At 36.8% G+C, this 17652-nt stretch overlaps 1 protein-coding gene across 2 annotated transcripts; it reads right to left on the bottom strand.

The window, feature by feature from the left end:
- Window positions 1-2665: 2665 nt before the first annotated feature.
- Window positions 2666-14929, bottom strand: LOC123868380. Of its 2 annotated transcripts, XM_045910874.1 has the most exons (8): window positions 14720-14929; window positions 12906-13008; window positions 8989-9120; window positions 8169-8403; window positions 6099-6254; window positions 5124-5281; window positions 4566-4617; window positions 2666-3892 (listed from the first exon to the last, which is right to left on the bottom strand). In XM_045910874.1, exons 1-8 carry the CDS (start codon window positions 14792-14794, stop codon window positions 3664-3666), a joined length of 1140 nt encoding a protein of 379 aa, XP_045766830.1. In that variant the 5' UTR covers window positions 14795-14929; the 3' UTR covers window positions 2666-3663. The 2 variants fall into 2 exon arrangements, with proteins under 2 accessions (XP_045766830.1, XP_045766831.1); XM_045910875.1 differs by lacking the exon at window positions 6099-6254.
- Window positions 14930-17652: the final 2723 nt, after the last annotated feature.

The following is a 17652-nucleotide window of genomic DNA, read 5'->3' as shown; positions in this document are numbered from 1 at the left end:
TGTGCCGTTTGCATTCTCACTAGGTTCTCATTAAGTTTGTTTTATTTGGTTAAACTTTCTGGCATTTATATTGTTATGACGTTTAATTGGCAAACAGTCTGTTTATTGGCTGAAACTCAAAAATTCAGCCAATCACAACAAAGAAAATATTGTAATAATGATTGATGCAGCTTTCTGTAATTGAAAACAAAATATTTGACATTAACTTGAATGTGACAGTGTTTTCCGAATAGGGTTGCCAGAGGCCCCGTATTTTACTGGTTACCCCGTATTTCAGGATACAGAAACCTGTAATTATGAAAATAAAATACGGGGCAAATAAAACTAAATATTTTTAGGGTTCCGTAACTCAAAAGCAAAAAAGAACTCTTATAGGATCACTTCGTTGTCTGTCAGTCTGTCAGTCTTTCCGTCTGTCCGTCTGTCCATTTGTCCTTCTATCCGTCTGTCATGTGTTCATGAACAAATATTAGTATTTTCAATTTTCAAAGTAAGATAACTACATATATCAAGTGGGTTATCATATGAAAGGGCTTTACCTGTTCATTCTAAAACAGATTTTTATTTATTTTTATGCATATTTTTTTAATGCATAACAGTTTTTGATTTCTCGAGTAAAATGTCGGAAAAAATACCCGAATACGGAACCCTCGGTGCGTGGGTCTGACTCGCACTTGGCCGGTTTTTTACAAATTCAGCAGGAGCTGGCTGGCGAAATCAAACACTGACGTTATTTCCAGTAGAAAGAATATTTTCCTTTTGCGGCAATGCGTAGCCGAAACCCACTCGATATTGATCATGGTCGTAGCCAAGGCGGCGGGGCTTGGTTTGAGGATGTAAGCCTTTTTTTATACAAGCTAGCCCGTGACTTTAATCTTTTCTAGTGGTAAGTGATGATGCAGTCTAATTTCTTGGCCGTTAGGGCCATACTAACCATATAACTAGCCATGACCGAAGCCTCCCACCAGACCAGAAATTTTGAAATGGCGACTGCGCCTGGGAAGCCGTCAAAAACCTAAGCCTAAAATAATACTTACACTATTTCTTGCATTTGCTTACCAATTTTTTTTTTGGAAATATATCAAACATTTCGCGGTCACTTCACTCGCGCTTTGAATTTCTATTACTTGGTGTAAACCCCGCAATTTCGTTTGCATGAATTTAGATTTTAAAAAATTCCGTGGGGGATTTTCCGGGCTAAAAAGCCGCCTAAAAAAAATGTCTGGGATGCAAGTTACCTCTGAATAGTAAGTACCAAAATTTTGGTAAAGAAGATGGGCCGTGAAAGGGTAACAAATAGATAGGCAAATAGATATACTGTCGTATTCGTAATATTAGTATGGATAGGAAGCTTTAAAAATAAAATCTTGCTATGGCTAAACTCGTTTCCCTTTCACTTTAATTTTTTCTGTATTGAACCAAAAACACTTACGCTCACTGCGCTCGCGCTTTTTTATTGTTGTATTTTATCTCACTGTCAAATTGAAAGGCGAAATTCCACTAACCAGGTAATTAGCCCATAAAGTTGAGCGAATGTTTTTTTCCTCATGACAGGATTCAGTTCCGGCCCTAATAAAACCTCTCCCGCAATCGATTCCTGGCTACGGCCATAGTATTGATACTGTGAAGGTGGAATTACGAATTAAATGTAATTTTAAGTTGAAATGAGAAGATTGTATGCATGAAATGTATAACATTTTGCTTTACAACACTAAGAGTTTTTAAAAGCTATTTAAAAAAATAAATCTTTTATTTAAAACCACATTGCAAACACAGTTCACCAATCAAGACACGGCAACATACAGAGAAAAAATACAAAACTTACAAATAAACTGAAATATCTAAATAGGCTTTCCATGCATTTCAGAGAGAACCAACGCCTATTTCTTCAAATACTTCAAATTTTCAAATTTCTTCAAATCTTAACCCCGTATTTTTGATCGTGTAGCCTGTAAATCAAAAAGAGCCAGGTGGCAACCCTACTTCGACCTAGACAGAATGAAAAATTGTTTTCATTACTCGGTATGCCTACTGCCATAGTGTGACAGAAAGTGTGACGGTAGTTGTGACCTCTGATTGGCCGACTCTCTTTCACTATTTGCTAAAATTGATGATTGCAACAACAATTTTTTCTTTTTTGTAATCGAAAACAGAACACGGACGTCAAACAGGTTGACTAATTGCAATCATTTCTGACCGGCTAACATTGTTCCGCTAGTGGCTCAAACTCACTGTCGCAGCAAGAACATGGTAAATTCAGCCAATCACAGCAATTTGAAATTTGGTTATCACAAATGTACCGATCTAGGAACCGAGAATGCACGAACCAGGGCAGATAGAGATAAGAACAATAATATCATACGTAGGAAATCGACGGGGGATCGTTGACAACGATAGCCTAGATTTTTTAAACTTGTGTAAATTGTCTACTTGTGTATATTATCTATCAATCTGTGTATTCTTCTTTACATATTTTATAGGTACTTACATGCTAAATATGATTTTAGAAATTAGGTAGGTAATAACAAAAATGTCATTAATGTAATTTGAATTCAAAAAATATATCACGTTATCTGAACTTGACATTTTAATAATATCTAAGGAGACGTATTATATTATGTAATTGGGGATTTTAACCTAGAATGATTATTCTAATAGTAATTAAATGTACATATTTAAATTAGAAAGTAACTTAGGTGTTATAATTTTATTTGCCTCTTCAGCTTTGAGTTATGGACTCCACGGAATGCTCAAGTTATGCATTATACAAGTAGGTACATACATACCTATAAATATTTTGTAGTCCATATTGTATTCTGTAATTAGAATTACTTATTATACATATCTATGCAAAATTTACAAGGTACATACTAAAAAACAGTGATGCAATAATTAATATTCCTTAAGTATGTACCTAATCTGGTTGTTATATAACAATCCCCTTAGTTTTGTTATCTTGTTACGAATCTGATTATTTAGAATGTACCTACCTATAGAATAATACATTCTAGGTTCTTTAAATCAATTATACATAATATAATGATTAAATTTTAATGGACAAGGTACGATATAGATCATTATAACATAGATCTACATATAGACGTTTAGTAAACATAACGGTGTTTAATGAATGACTGCGTATTCTTACATCATTAATTTATCGTTATAACGAAAGTATCTACATCTAATTCACATTCCATAAGTAGTTGTTATAGTCTTTATTGATTTTTTAATTTTATCGTAGAAATATGTGGTTTAAATCTTTATACAAAATTCGCTTTTATCAGTCTTTATTCTTTAAGGGGTTGTAAAGTTTTTAGAGAAAAATGTTACTTAAGTAATTATGAAGAGTTTTTTAAACATCATACACCTACCTATCCTGAACCGCAGAGTTAGAAAAAATGTTCGAACCCGGACGAACCTCGTAATATAAACATATATAAAGACTTTTAACTAATATGATTCTATAAACACACCAATGTCTCACGAATACCTATATTTATAGTAAACGATAGCAATTTTAGTAACAATAAACAATACGAATTCGTTATAAAATATGCACAAATACAATTTATAAAGTAGAACTGTAAATTTGTAAATTGTTTACAAAGGGTTCTCCAAACATCAATATTTTTAGTCTCAGTGTTTTGAGACAGACTTTATTCATTCGTCTGGCGGAGCAGGCCCAACGACGATGTCGTTTTCCGATGGCTCGATTTGTATGCTAGTCATTTGTAACCTAGAAGGTGAGTGGGGGGGTGATATCACAAGTTGTGGGGACGTGGGGATTGAGCAGACCGTGGTTGGAGGAGCACTTCGCGCACGCGCTTCCTGCTCCACAGTCAAATGAGCCGTTTCAACAGTTTCTTTGCTTGGTTCTTCTTCGTTGTTTCTGAAAATAGATATTTCTCAAATTCAAATTCCTGCTGTTTCCAAATACTGAGCGTGTTTGGAAAAAACAGAAAGTTATTTAATATGATACAAGTACGACATGGTGAAAATTACAGTCTAGGTGTAAGCGAGGATCACACTAATTACACTCATATTATAAAGGCGAAAGTTTATATATGCATGACGTGTCTCTTTGTTAGCCCCCGTCCACACACTGCTCTACTCGCGCAATTAATCCGCGCCGCCGCACTAGGTCACTTGCCTTTGCAACGCGATGGACGTCGAAACTGTGGCAGCGTGCGCGCTATTGCATACCTACTTACCGACAAAACAGCGAGCGATGGGCATGAACTAGGAACATGAGAGTAACGCGGTCAGACTACGTCTCTGCCTCCGTTCCTTGCTCCTTCTCATGCCACACGGGCCGTGTGTGGACGGGGGGTAACTCTTTCACGCAAAAACTACTGGACGGATTTGGCTGAAATTTGGAATAGAGATAGGTTATACCCTGGATTAACCCATAGGGTACTTTTTGTCCTGAAAAACATAAGAGTTCCCACGGGATTTTAAAAACCTATATCCTCGTGAACGAGGTCGCGGGCATCAGCTAGTATTAAATAAAGCGCTGAGACGCTTATTTTTAATACAATGTATGGTAAATGTTATTTAATTACCTTGGCGTTGATTCTTCCATATTATTTACATTGCAGATACTTTCACCTGTTGCTGTTGAAGAATTGAATGGGTATTTTAATACAAAAGATATGTTACTAAACTTAATTATTAGGACTTTTTAAAAATCAATATTCTGTTGTCTGTAGAAAATCCAAATTTCTTTCACGAAAATGTGTAACTTGCATTGGCATTGGTGGGTCACTGGTATGCATAATTTGCGGATCTAGTGTACCTACGTAAAATCATTCCATAGACCCCCTTACTATTTGTGTGTTCTGCTTGTTTTTCTGCCTATCTGCTAGCTTTTCACGGTCTATGCGTTTGGACGTGGATGAATTGAATTGACGTCATAATATCCACGTGGATGAAGTCATGGGCATTATGTACCTATTTTATAAAGATAATAATAGGCAGATATAGGCTACTTATTATCCCAGAAAATCGAAAAGTTCTCATGGGATTTTTATCACCTAAGACCTTTTTTACCTGGATTTTATTACTTTCAGCGAAAGAAGTTGCGAATCTAGTATTTGAATACAGAACTGAATTGAACTTACGATGCATTACATCCTCAACAAGCCTCTGTTGTCGCGCTAGTGGCCGGCGTCGCGTGTTGTCGCGCACTCGAAGAGTCACGCCTGCGCAAGCGCCACTCGCGTGCAGATCCAAAGCCAGGGATGACTGGGATCCACACTCTGACTCTGCTGCACTTGCACTGTGGAATCATTTCATTAATAGATACGTTCTCCTAGCCTCTAGGCTTGAGACAACGTATGACGGCAGCAATGCGTGACTGAAACATAACCAAGAAATGTAAGAAGTCATTGATACTGCGGAGCAGCGTAGAAGCCGCTGTCATCGCGCACCATTGCCGTTCCACAATGTAACGTCCTTCTTAGATTTCCTTGTATGTACCTAGACGCGTTGAATGTGTACCAGCAGCCGCGCATTGCTAGCGTTTTTGTAGCTTCGAGAGCAGCAATGGTTTGTCGAAATAGTTTTTTAAGCGTGAATGAAGCGAAGCTAAGCACTAACTATGGTATTTTTCCTCAGCTTGCTTTCAAGGTAAACAAATTGTTAGTAGCTTTATTGAGAAACACGTAGGTAAGCAATGCGACATAACATTCCCGGTGCTGACGTCTTAAAATTTGATTTCTATATCTATATATATTGTTATTATATTTATGTTGATATCTTTCAAGTGGCGTGTATCGTTGCTTACGTGTTTTTGAGGGTGGTGACTATCTATCCTGCGAGATGCGCGCTCATGAGCTTTGGACGTGTTTGATTAAGTTGAGTGGCAAATCCTGCGCAACCCAAACCAAACCACGCTCTTTCCGCGCTCCTCAGTGGGGACTGAACTATCTTATGTTGGCTCGAATGCTAATCTAAACTTGCGAGTTCGACAATATATTATAGTGCTACTTTGAGCGACTCAGGGTGAACGGCTCAAGAGGCGCTCAGCTCGCAGTTGTGGAAGCTCCTTTAAAGAAAGCTGAGAAAAATAGGTTACAAATATTAGATGGATATACCTGACTGCGGAATGGGGCGGCTCGTCTACGGAGAGGGCGTAGCGGCGGAGTGGACGGCGAAGCGCAGAGATAGGCAACGGAGCGCGCGCGCTACCGCTCCGTAAGTCCGGAGCGGAGCCGAACCGCGCACGGTCCTTTGCTTTCTCTGCCCCAATTCTAAACATATGCTTATTAGGCTCACATTACTTTAGGTTTATCTTCTAAAGTAGCGACCACATGTTTTGCATTATAAAGGAAACCTCATGGCAAGCTTTCTAGGGCTGGGCGTTTTAATGAGTCATTTGTTGAGTTAAGACTTTCCTTTATATTTAGATTAAGTATGTTTTCCAACGAATTACGTCTTTCGATTAAACCATACTTCGGTCTGGTAAACTGACTAAATACAAAAAAATTAAACCTAATTGCAGATGTAAAAAAAAAAAACCGGCAAAAGTAAAAGGCTTTGCATTCAGCTAACCTTTTTAGTTATGAATATTTTTGCTTGCTCGTTTGGTCGCTATTTTACTCGTATTATGCATTTAAATTCGTTTAATCGGTACTTAAATATTTTTAGAAATCGAGTCTATACTGTTCATCTCCCAGACCTCAGATGGTTTAGATACTCGTAGTACAAAAATTGTAAATGGCAAATGATGAGTCTGATTTCCTACTGGATTTTTCATAAAAGGATCTTTATCAAACTATACGTCAATAGATTCTAAAGTCATGGTATGGTTGGCGTTAGGGTTCTTTAAATTACGTATGGTTATGAATTAAAACAAAGCAATGTTCAATTTCAACCTAATTAAATCTGTACACTACTATTTATGAAACGAAACGTGCACTATGTGGACGACTCTATCTCAGTCAACTCTCTTTTACATTTTATTTATGTATGAACCCGCTGACCAAAGCCACAGAGTCAATAATATTATTATTAACCTACAATGTTAGTTTCTATACAAAAGACATCAACGCGCTTCCCAAGTCTACGTAAAAAGGTAGACTGACGGAGGCGCGATTTGAGCCGTCAAATTTTTGTGATAAGAGAAGTAAACCTAAAGTGTTCACCAACGCCTCCCATACAAACGTAGTTTGGTGTTCCTTTGCATATTAACTAATCAAATGCAATGCGATTTTCTAGATACAAAGATTTGTATAGAAATGTGTTGTTCAAAAGTTACATCGGCTCAAAGATTTATAACGGTAATCTTTGAATCCGTGTAACTTTAAAACTACATATTTTATAGTTACGTATTATTTGTTTCAACAACATGTTCAATACATTTAATTTGTTAGAACTTTCAAATGATAAAGAAACTTCGTTTGTATGGAAAGCGCGCTAGTATTACTGTTCTTAAATCACGTTTTGGTTTTGATGTCAGCGAGAATAAATAAAACGTTGCTTTGTAGAAAGGAGATGCTCGTATTAACGGACGACGTACATTACAGTAGGTATCTGTAGCAAGCGGGGGAGCAATATAGACTTTTAGCAATAATTTAATAAGTAAGTTAGTGTTGCAAACGCATCGAGTTTGGACGCGCATTTCCGTTTTGCACACGATTTCCTGATTTTTTAAAGTAATTAACCTATCAATAATAGTTTAAAATAGGTAAAGGTGATCAAATTAAATAATCAAGAACATGCTTTTTTACGAATTCCGTACCAGTGTCGTACTGATTTTATTTATTGAATTGATGACTTGTGCGCTAGCCAATGTGACATATTTCATTTGTGATCAAACGCATGGCCTTCGTAACCTTCAAATTAGATGTGTTTGCGCGAACTATTATTGAGTCACTAGTTGATACCCGCGAATAGTCGGTGAGGGCTTAGGTTTTCAAAAATCCCGTGGGAACTCTTTGATTTTCCGGGATAAAAAATAGCTTATGTCCTTCCCCGGGATGTATCCCAAGTCTGCACCAACTTTCATTAAAATCGGTTCAGCTGTTGGACCGTGAAAATATAACAAACGTAGAAGTCTTTAGCTATATCCATGCCACGTCCTGTTGCAGCGTGAGCCAACAAACCCACTTTCGCATCTACATGAGTAGGGATGTTAGTAGGTACGCTACGCATCCAGTATATACCTGAGACATGTGTGTGGTGGTCTTATCCGATGTGTCGGGGCGAGCGGTAGTGCATGCGGTAGTGGTAAAACGTGCGGCAGCCGATATACTCCAAGCTGGTCGAGCCGGGCGGGCGCCGCACATGGACCTCGTCGGGGCAGCGGACGGGGTAGCGATTGCGGTCTCGCTGGCGTCACCTTTGCTGCGCTGTCACGAGCTTCGAAAGTCATCACGCATGCTGCTACCACGATGAAACCTGCATAAAGAAATTTTTTTTCGTGATTCGAAAACTACGGCAAAATAAGACGGCCCCATAGAACTCTAGTGTCAAGTTCAGTAAAACAAGTGTAAATTAAAAATTTATAACACCCCCGACAAGTGAAGGTTACAGTAACTAGAAAAGCGCTGATAACTTTCAAACGGCTAAACCGATTTTCTTGGATTATAGCAAAGAACACTTTCGATCAAGCCACCTTTCAAGCAAAAAAACTAAATTGAGATCGGTTCATTAGTTTAGGAGCTACGATGCCACAGATAAATACACAGATACACATGTCAAACTTATAACACCCCTCTTTTCGGGTCGGGGGTTAAAAATGTTTTTTTTTCGTGATTCGAAAACTTCGGCAAAATAAGACAGCCCCAAAGAACTTTAGTGTTCTTTGCGGCTGTCGGTAAGCTACGCGTCACACGGTAGTTGCAGTCGTACATCGAAATCGGAGTACTAATGCCGTTAACTTCCTAATATACACGAATCAATGTTTTCGCTATGTACCATTAAAAACTTAAGTCCCATGGTCCTCATGCCCAGAAGAAAAGCAGGAAACCTAAATATGTGTACCTCCAAAGCCCATCACAATGGGGCCAGCATAGGACAGGTTGTTGAGATGAAAGCCACGCGCTTCATCTTTGACCGATATTGTGGAGTTGCCACGCACCTCCTCTGCAACTGACAATGTATCTGCGTAGTAACCTGAAAGGATCAATTAGTTTTATGTATAAAATATATCTACTAATTGTTTAGTTGATTAGGTACAAGTTCTACACAGTCGCAAAAATGGCCATCGACAGGAGAAAATGGAAACGGCTCATCTACTAGAGCCTGGGATCTTACCCCCAAAGAAGGAATTTTCTGGAAATGAAAAGAGCCCCGATTTCATACGACCTACGTATATCTTCCAAGGACACTGTTTATTGCTGAAAACGCTAACAAAATCCGGTCAGCAATTTTGAAAAGCAATTTCGATTATATGATACCTAAGTATTATAATAATAGTAATAATTAAAAAAAATACTTCTTTATTACTCTAAATGCGAATACAGAAAAGTTTATTGTTTTAAAATATGTGCAATTGGATTTTTTATTTTAATTTAACAAAATTATTAAAGTTTATTTTTGTTTTGAAAATATACATGTGTGGATACCTACACTATACTTACGCTATAAATTAACAAAACCGTATGTTTAATAAAATATTTTGACTAAATAATGCTACTTTAAATATTTTTTAACCCCCGACCCAAAAAGAGGGGTGTTATAAGTTTGACGTGTGTATCTGTGTATCTGTCTGTGGCATCGTAGCGCCTAAACGAATGAACCGATTTTAATTTAGTTTTTTTTGTTTGAAAGGTGGCTTGATCGAGAGTGTTCTTAGCTATAATCTAAAAAAAATGGTTCAGCCGTTTAAGAGTTATCAGCTCTTTTCTAGTTTTCTTGTAGAAAAGAAGGTTACATAACCGTTAGGTTCATAATATTATGTCAATAGACAAATGTCAAGCTGTCAAGATGGACGTTGCCTAAATACATAATTATTTATTTCAAAATGATGTTTTGGAAAACTCAGATACTTTGGATCGTCGGGGGTGTTATAAATTTTTAATTTACACTTGTTGATTGATTTAATTTGTATACGTATGGAAGTAACTAAATGTTTTATGGTACTTAGTTAAAATTAATCGCGTAGAAACAGCGTCCATTATTCGAAAAGTGTTAGGATATACCCATAGCTATTAATTTAAAATTTTCGCACTGAATCAGATAATATTCCAACTGAAAACGGCACAAAGATTTAACTTCGGAAGAGACATATTCACATCGCTTTTCAGACTCGACAATCTCCGCCGTGGCTTCCGCTCTTAAACTCGTTCTCCGATATGGGATGACGTACAGTAAAATTGTACTCAGTTATGCTTATGTAGGTATTGTTTTCAAGGGAATGAGCCTTTTTTATCGTTTGGATAAGTTATGGATAATATTAAAGATTAGATGGAGATAGAGCGTGCAGATTTTTAGGGTTCCGTTGTTTTACTTCGTCCAGTCCGTCTGTCCATCTGTCTGTCACCACCATTTTAAATTTTAAAATAAACTGGTCATTACGCCTGTAAATTTTTACAGAATGTGTATTTCTATTTCATAAAAATCTTAAAATGGCTGCCACAAAAATAAAAATAAAATAAAAAGCGTTATTTCCATATTTCTTGTACGATGGTACGGAACCCTTATGCGCGAGTCCGACTCGCACTGGCCAATTTTCATATTTTGTAGAATACGAATTACGAATGAAAATCGACCGAGATTTAACTCGGTATAGATATATAGGTACATTATATTTTGCCTTAGCTGACCCAAGAGGGGAAAGGTTCATTGGTGCAAAGGGTCTCGTTTAAACGTTTCCGGAGAAGATTTCTTCCCACGTTTACCTTTTAAGTCAGCTAAGGAGTAAAGCTAAGTTAGCCTACGTTTTTAGCTAAAAGTCGTTATTTGGAACGGAACGAAAAACGGAATGAAAAATGCCTCTTTTATAGAGCGCAAAGTCTTTCTGTCGTTTCTATTCGAGACTATAGGACAATAGGTACAAGATTCTTAAGCTAGATAAGATCTCAGAGCACGTCGCTTGTTTGCCTCCTCAGGTGACAAAAGGGCTGGCTCGTTTATTGTCGATTGCGTAGTAAAAAGCGATTCAGCACAGTAATATTACACGAATTCTTGGTGCTATGCCATTATTATAAATCGCTTGTTAATAGAAATAAGGTGGTGGGTGATGTGGCCTAGTTAAGTACTATAATGTACGTCGATTGTGATATTTACCCAAGCAACAATGATTCCAGTCGGTAGCTAGATGCTATTTTCTTCTGAGTACCTACTAATTTTCGTCAAAGAAGCAATATTGAGATTTGATTTCGAATATGTAAAATAAAGTAATAGATTAACCTATTACCTATAATTTAACGGTCACCGTTGTTACTAGGTATAAGACACCCGACGGTTTTTTGAACGCCTATAGTTTCCAAATCAAGCAAATCTGAGGCTTCGAACTCTTATAGAAAGAGAGTCAGCACGTGCCAGACCTTCGTAATTTTATAAAAGCTGAAAGTTTTTCTTCAAAGTATAAAGTCTAATATTTTTATATTTTTTTACTTAGACAGACACTTAGTAAGTATAGTGGCAACTCTCTGCCAGACGCCATTAATGTTTAATGATCATTAACCTGTTATTTCCCAAAGCGATACCATCTTCCAGCCATCTACCAGAAAACTTCCAGCTTTTATAAAACAACGAAGGTCTGGCACGCGCTGGCTCTTAGTCCATTAGTAGCTGGAGCCAAAAATCTCTGCAACTATGTAACTATTCATGTCGGAAAATCCTCTGTTGGAAAGGGCAATTGCGTTCACAGCAACGACGATTTTCGGTTTGATCGCCTCAACGGCGCTGGGTTAAAAAAATTGGTTCAATGGATTTGGCCATAGATATAAAATACTAGGATTTCTGTGGATTTGGCTACTTAATTAGTATTGGAGATGATAATATTATATGAAGTAGAATATTCGTTACACTACATGGGATGCTTATTTTAATCACTAACATAGATGATGATGATGATGATGAGTATTATTATAAGGATACCAATAATAATAAAAGTAATATAAATAATTAGTATTCTATTTTATTCTTCCAATAGAAAATATGTATTTAACTGGCACAGTGAAAAATTCAAATCCATAGCAATATTATAAACGCGAAAGTGTGTCTGTCTGTCTGTCTGCTAGGTTTTCACGGCCCAACAGTTTAACCGATTTTGATGAAATTTGGCACAGACTTCGCTTACGTCCGGGAGGGACATAGGCTTCTTTTATTCCGGAAAATTAAAGAGTTCCTAGGCGATTATTGAAATCCTAAATCCATGCAGACCAAGTCGCGGGCATCATTTAGTAATAAAATAAAAGCAAAATAAAAAGTGCACCTGCGGGTACAGCGACAATTTTAGTGAACAGATTAATACCTCTACAATATTTGTGTACTTCTAGAACATGAAATTATTATGAGGTTTTCGTTCAAACACGTCGTTAGTTCTATCAAGCACGACGGATGTGCTAACGGATATGTCGTGCAGCTCTCGTACACAGGAAATATCTTTACGTCCGCGTTATGTATGCTCACGAAGTTTCATTTGCTTTCACACTTGACGAAATATTTTTCGAAAAATCTGGTACATAACTAGAATAATTATGTAAAGAGAAAATATTGTTGTACCTGTACACATTATCAGGAATCATATACTTTAAAATAAATTAAAATAACGAAAGAAAGAAAGAAAGTACTTATTGTATTCAATTTTCGACCGTTAGCGTTCCGGTACAATACCACATGCAACCAAATGGGCTTTCGTTTGAAGTTAGCCCACGTCCATAATAGCCTGGATTGTATTTTAGCACCAGGTGTTCCAAATCTATCAAAACTATTTATCAAAAAAAAAATACCTATAACTGCCATAGCTGCACCCAGAAGCATCAAAAGGAGGCCAGCCGAAAGCGCGCGGCACGCGTGCCACAGGCACTGCGAGCTCATTTTTCCCCGAACCACCTGCAAACATTAATTTTGTACAAATGAAGAATCGGTCAAGTGCGAGTTGGATTCACACACGAAGGGTTCCATGCCATCGTATAAGAAATAACACTTTTTTTTTGGCTGTTTGGAATCCAAAAAATTGGATTCTAACTCTTCAATCCTGATGCTGCAGGGGAACTGACCACCAAAGCTGATGGGATTTAAAAACTGTCGGCTATAAATTGATATTGATGGTATACCAAGTAAAGACTGTCGTTGACCTCGAGGACCCAACTCCTCAACCCTGATGGTGTAAGGAATTGGTGATCGCTCGGGATTTTTAAAGAATCACCCGTTTAAATGTTTTTACACGGTTATTACGGATAGGCTACTTTTGTCCTGGGAAATCAAAAGTTCCTACGGGATTTTTAAAAACTTAATAAATCCACGTGGGCATCAGCTTGTTGGGAAATAATTCTTAAATTATTGTAAGGCCGGTATTCAGTGTACAGCGCCAGAGAAATAAAATAGTTCAAATCACACGCAGACAGTCCCGCGACATAACTGTAAAGAATTCAGAATGCATCCACTTGTCGCCTCAAAGCGTTCTATTGTCCGCGAGTTTGTGCACATAAAACGTTTTGTACGAAACTGCACTCGTGTTTAGTGCTTGCTTCCTGCGTAATGCAAACTGCCTTAGGACTACTCTTCACTAAAAGCATTTCTCGTTTAACTGAAAGGACGAAACTCAGGACTTTGTTTAATATTTTATTAGTATGCTTTTCCTCTAATTGTGAGTCGATGAATTTAATAGCAGGTATTACACGACTGCCCAAATATGCAATGCATTGACAGATACTTAGTGTCGTAGCAAACCCTTGCCAGTCTGGCAGGGGGCTGGCACGATATCTAGCAAAGCATGGCGTGGTTTTTAATTATTATACCAAAGAAAATATTAAAAAATTAGACTTTATAATTTGACGTAAGATTTTTTTACACCTTAATCACCTGTTATCTCCCAAAGCCACCATGATCTAAACTTCATAGCCGCTGATCGTTCCTCCCAGTGTTAGGGACAATACGCAGAGGAACTTTCAGCTTTTATAAAATAACGAAGGTCTGGTACGCGCTGGCTCCTAGTCCAATACTACCACGTACATTTATTTTTGTCTGGTTTATTTTTACGTAGGTATTTAAATCATAAATACGTGCTCCCTCAAAAACACTAAGTACATAATATTATAATATTAAAACAGAGTTCATGGATAACTTAGGTATTTCTCGAAATTACAGCAAGCTCAAGCAGATACTTATAGCATAAATTAGATTTTTCTTAATCTGAATTTCTTACACCAATTACCTACATTTACATTTGTTTTTTTTAAATAGGTTTCAAATATAACTTCCCGCAAAGCATATGCATTAATAACGTTTTAAATATATGCTCATGGGTATGGATAAAGATAATGCCGGTTCTTCAGATCCTTTTCATGAGTCACTTAGGAGGATGATAATAGTTTTAATGTATTCATGAAAATAGTTGCGTGCGCAACAAGTCTTCAGCCAACTGTTGAGTCCTCTGTGTCCACTGATCACATTCACATCATAATTTGTGTTTAAACAAAAACATTGTGCGGTTGTGGATTTAAAAGTAAGTAAAGAATAGTATTAGCGTGAAGGTTGTATGTGAGGTATGTAGTTGCAGGTTCATAACCTGAAGTGGTATGTGGGTGAAATAGTGATGTACCTGGACATTCCAGGTGGCCCCCGAGGCAGGGTGGGCGCGCCGCAAAGGCCCCGTGACACTCCGCGCGCGCCTCATGTCGACTGCCGCGCTCGCTGTCAAACCGCTCGAGATCGTAGTGCGCACGCATCCAGCCTCCTTGCTCCAGCCGGCCCAATTCAACAAACAAAATCGAACTCGATCGTATAATTGTTGAACCTCAGCCAGGATACCATATAATATACGAGCCTTGTAAATGTAAGCAACAGATCGTGAATCGTGTGATTGCTTTTAGCTTTCAATAATTGAGAATTTTCTTACTATGGAAATTTCTTGAAACCAAAATAAATGGAAATTATATTTTAAACAAATGATGCTCGCGATTTCGTCCTTGTGGATTTAGGTTCCTAAGAATCCTTTGGGAACTCTGATAATGTCTGGGATAAAAAGTAGCTTGTGTCTTAAGGTTTCTAATACGTATATTAACCACTCAAAAAAATCTCGTCGATTCGTGTCTTCGTTGCGGCGCGATTGAAGGACAAACCACCAAACTGATAAACCAACAAACAAATACACTTTCGCATTTACAATATGAGTTTCGAAGAATATTTTAAGTTCAACAAAAATAATGCGATGCACAGGTACTTTTTAGAAAGATAAAAAAATCTTAAATCTATGAAGCAAATAATATACAAGTATAAATTAAAAATTTATAGCACCCCCGACAAGTGAAGGTTACAGTAACTAGAAAAAAGCTGATAACTTTCAAACGGCTGAACCGATTTTCTTGGATTATAGCTAAGAACACCACCTTTCCACCTTTCAAACAAAAAACTAAATAAAAATCGGTTCATTAGTTTACGAGCTACGATGCAAATACACAGATACACACGTCAAACTTATTACACCCCTCTTTTTGGGTCGGAAGTTAAAAAAAGCGACGTGAAATTATTATTAGGCAATATATAGGTATATATTCGATTGCATGTTAAAAGTATTATAGTTATAATATTTATATTTCATCAAAATTATATTAAAAATATGAGTACTACTAGTAGTACCAGAGACCTAGTGAGTATTAGGTCTCTACTCTGATAAAAACTATGAAAAAAAAACATCAACACATAGGATACCCACGAGTAAAGTTACTGGGTAAAGTATAATAAAGAGAAAGCGTTTAATTGGAGCCATTCCTTTGATGCGTCTTTAGGAAGGTAAAATTACAAAGCTCAATCTGCTTTATGGTAAAATATTCATTTCGGGATTTTTATGTCTACTTTCGCCAAGCGAAGCTGAGGGCGTGCTTGGCGAAAATATAAAGTCCTTTTTATACCCTGTCTCGTAGGAATTTGGAAAAATTCAGCCTTTCTTTTTTTTTGACGCAGTTAATTAGAGTATATTAGTGTACAATAGATAGACATACATTTACATAAATTGATACAAAATTTTTAATAATGTAATCATTTTTTACAAAAAACTTAAAGCTAGCCTTATCTAATTACTATATATAAATCATGCCCGCGTGGAATGGTGGCAAGAATACTGGCTGCATTTCCGCGTTGGCTTTCTTAAAATTGTTCTTTTTTAATTACTTACCTTTAAAATTTCAAGAGCAAATACAGGGAAGGTTTAATGTGTTAAATGAGCAATCGAATTTTTTAACTGATTAAAAGGAGGAGATTCTAAATTCGGCGGCTATGGTTAAAAAGTTATTAAAGTTAGTTTGGTTTTGAAAATATGAATAAATGAAGGCACATACTATACTTAAAAAAATAACGAAGGTCTGGCCCTCCCGGGCTCTTTTTCTATGTGCTTGAATTGTGTTTATTGCATAAACAAGGATAAAGGTTCTAATTTGTATGAGTTTTGGCCCTTGGGAAACATGATAAGCAGCGCAATTCTCGAATTGCCTGAGGTTATTCGTGTCAAACATATTAGAAAGTTTGTTAAATTTTAAATACAATTTGCATTACAATTTTAAATTTTAAATACATTAAGCCTAATGTAAGATTTTACATCTCACAATATTGATACAATTCCGGCGACGAAATACAACAAATCAGAAAAAAAGGACTTATTTCGTGAGGAAAATCAGTCAAACTTGAAACTTGGTCTAGAGTAAAAAATTCAATACTAAGGATTTTAAATTAGGAAATTTCCACTTGGAGTGCTGGATGTAGATATATCTTGACAAAATTGGGCTTTAAAGCAAGACAAGTGCATATTATTTTTAACTTTAAAGTGTTTCAATGCTCGAATTCTATCAACGTTGGTGAGACGTAAAAGCTTATACTAGCCTACTGGAAACCTTGTTAAGTCTTCCACCGCATGTTAGCCACAGTCGCTTCATGTCGTGTTTCGTAAACAAACAAAGATTGCAACAACAAAGAGACTAGCAACACACATTATTATAATTGAAACCGTATCGGTATGTGACTTACTAGGTTTGTGAGATGCAAGCTATCTCTGTACCCGTTAAAATCAGTTAAACGGATGGGTTGAAAAAAGTTAGCAGATAGACAGACAGACTTACACACTGTTACTCAAGTATGTTTTTTATAAGATATGTTTATGTCGTGACATCCGTCTTCTGCCGAATCCGAACTTGTAATCTAATAATAAAAAATGGCTACATCTTATTAATATTAAGATAATGATATATTATTGGCTACATATGGATAGCATTTTCAACGAATTTTGGCGCATTCTCTGTTAACAGGGCTCTCTCCGTCACTCGCTTCATACAATCGTAGTTCCAATTTCATTTGAATATTAAGCGACCAAAGTCCATGAAATTTTGCAGACATATTCTAGAAACTAATATCTGTGTCTGTGGTGTTTTTGATTTTTCTAAAAATAGGTAGTTTTAAAATTACAGGGGCTCAAAGATTTGTATATAAATTTTTAAGACCGCATAACTTTGAAACCGAATATTTTAACAGAAATCTGGAAAACCA

The sequence above is a fragment of the Maniola jurtina genome, chromosome 9, assembly GCF_905333055.1.
Source record: "Maniola jurtina chromosome 9, ilManJurt1.1, whole genome shotgun sequence".
In the NCBI taxonomy this organism is placed as follows: domain Eukaryota; kingdom Metazoa; phylum Arthropoda; class Insecta; order Lepidoptera; family Nymphalidae; genus Maniola; species Maniola jurtina.
This window is presented reverse-complemented; position numbering and strand designations above follow the sequence as displayed.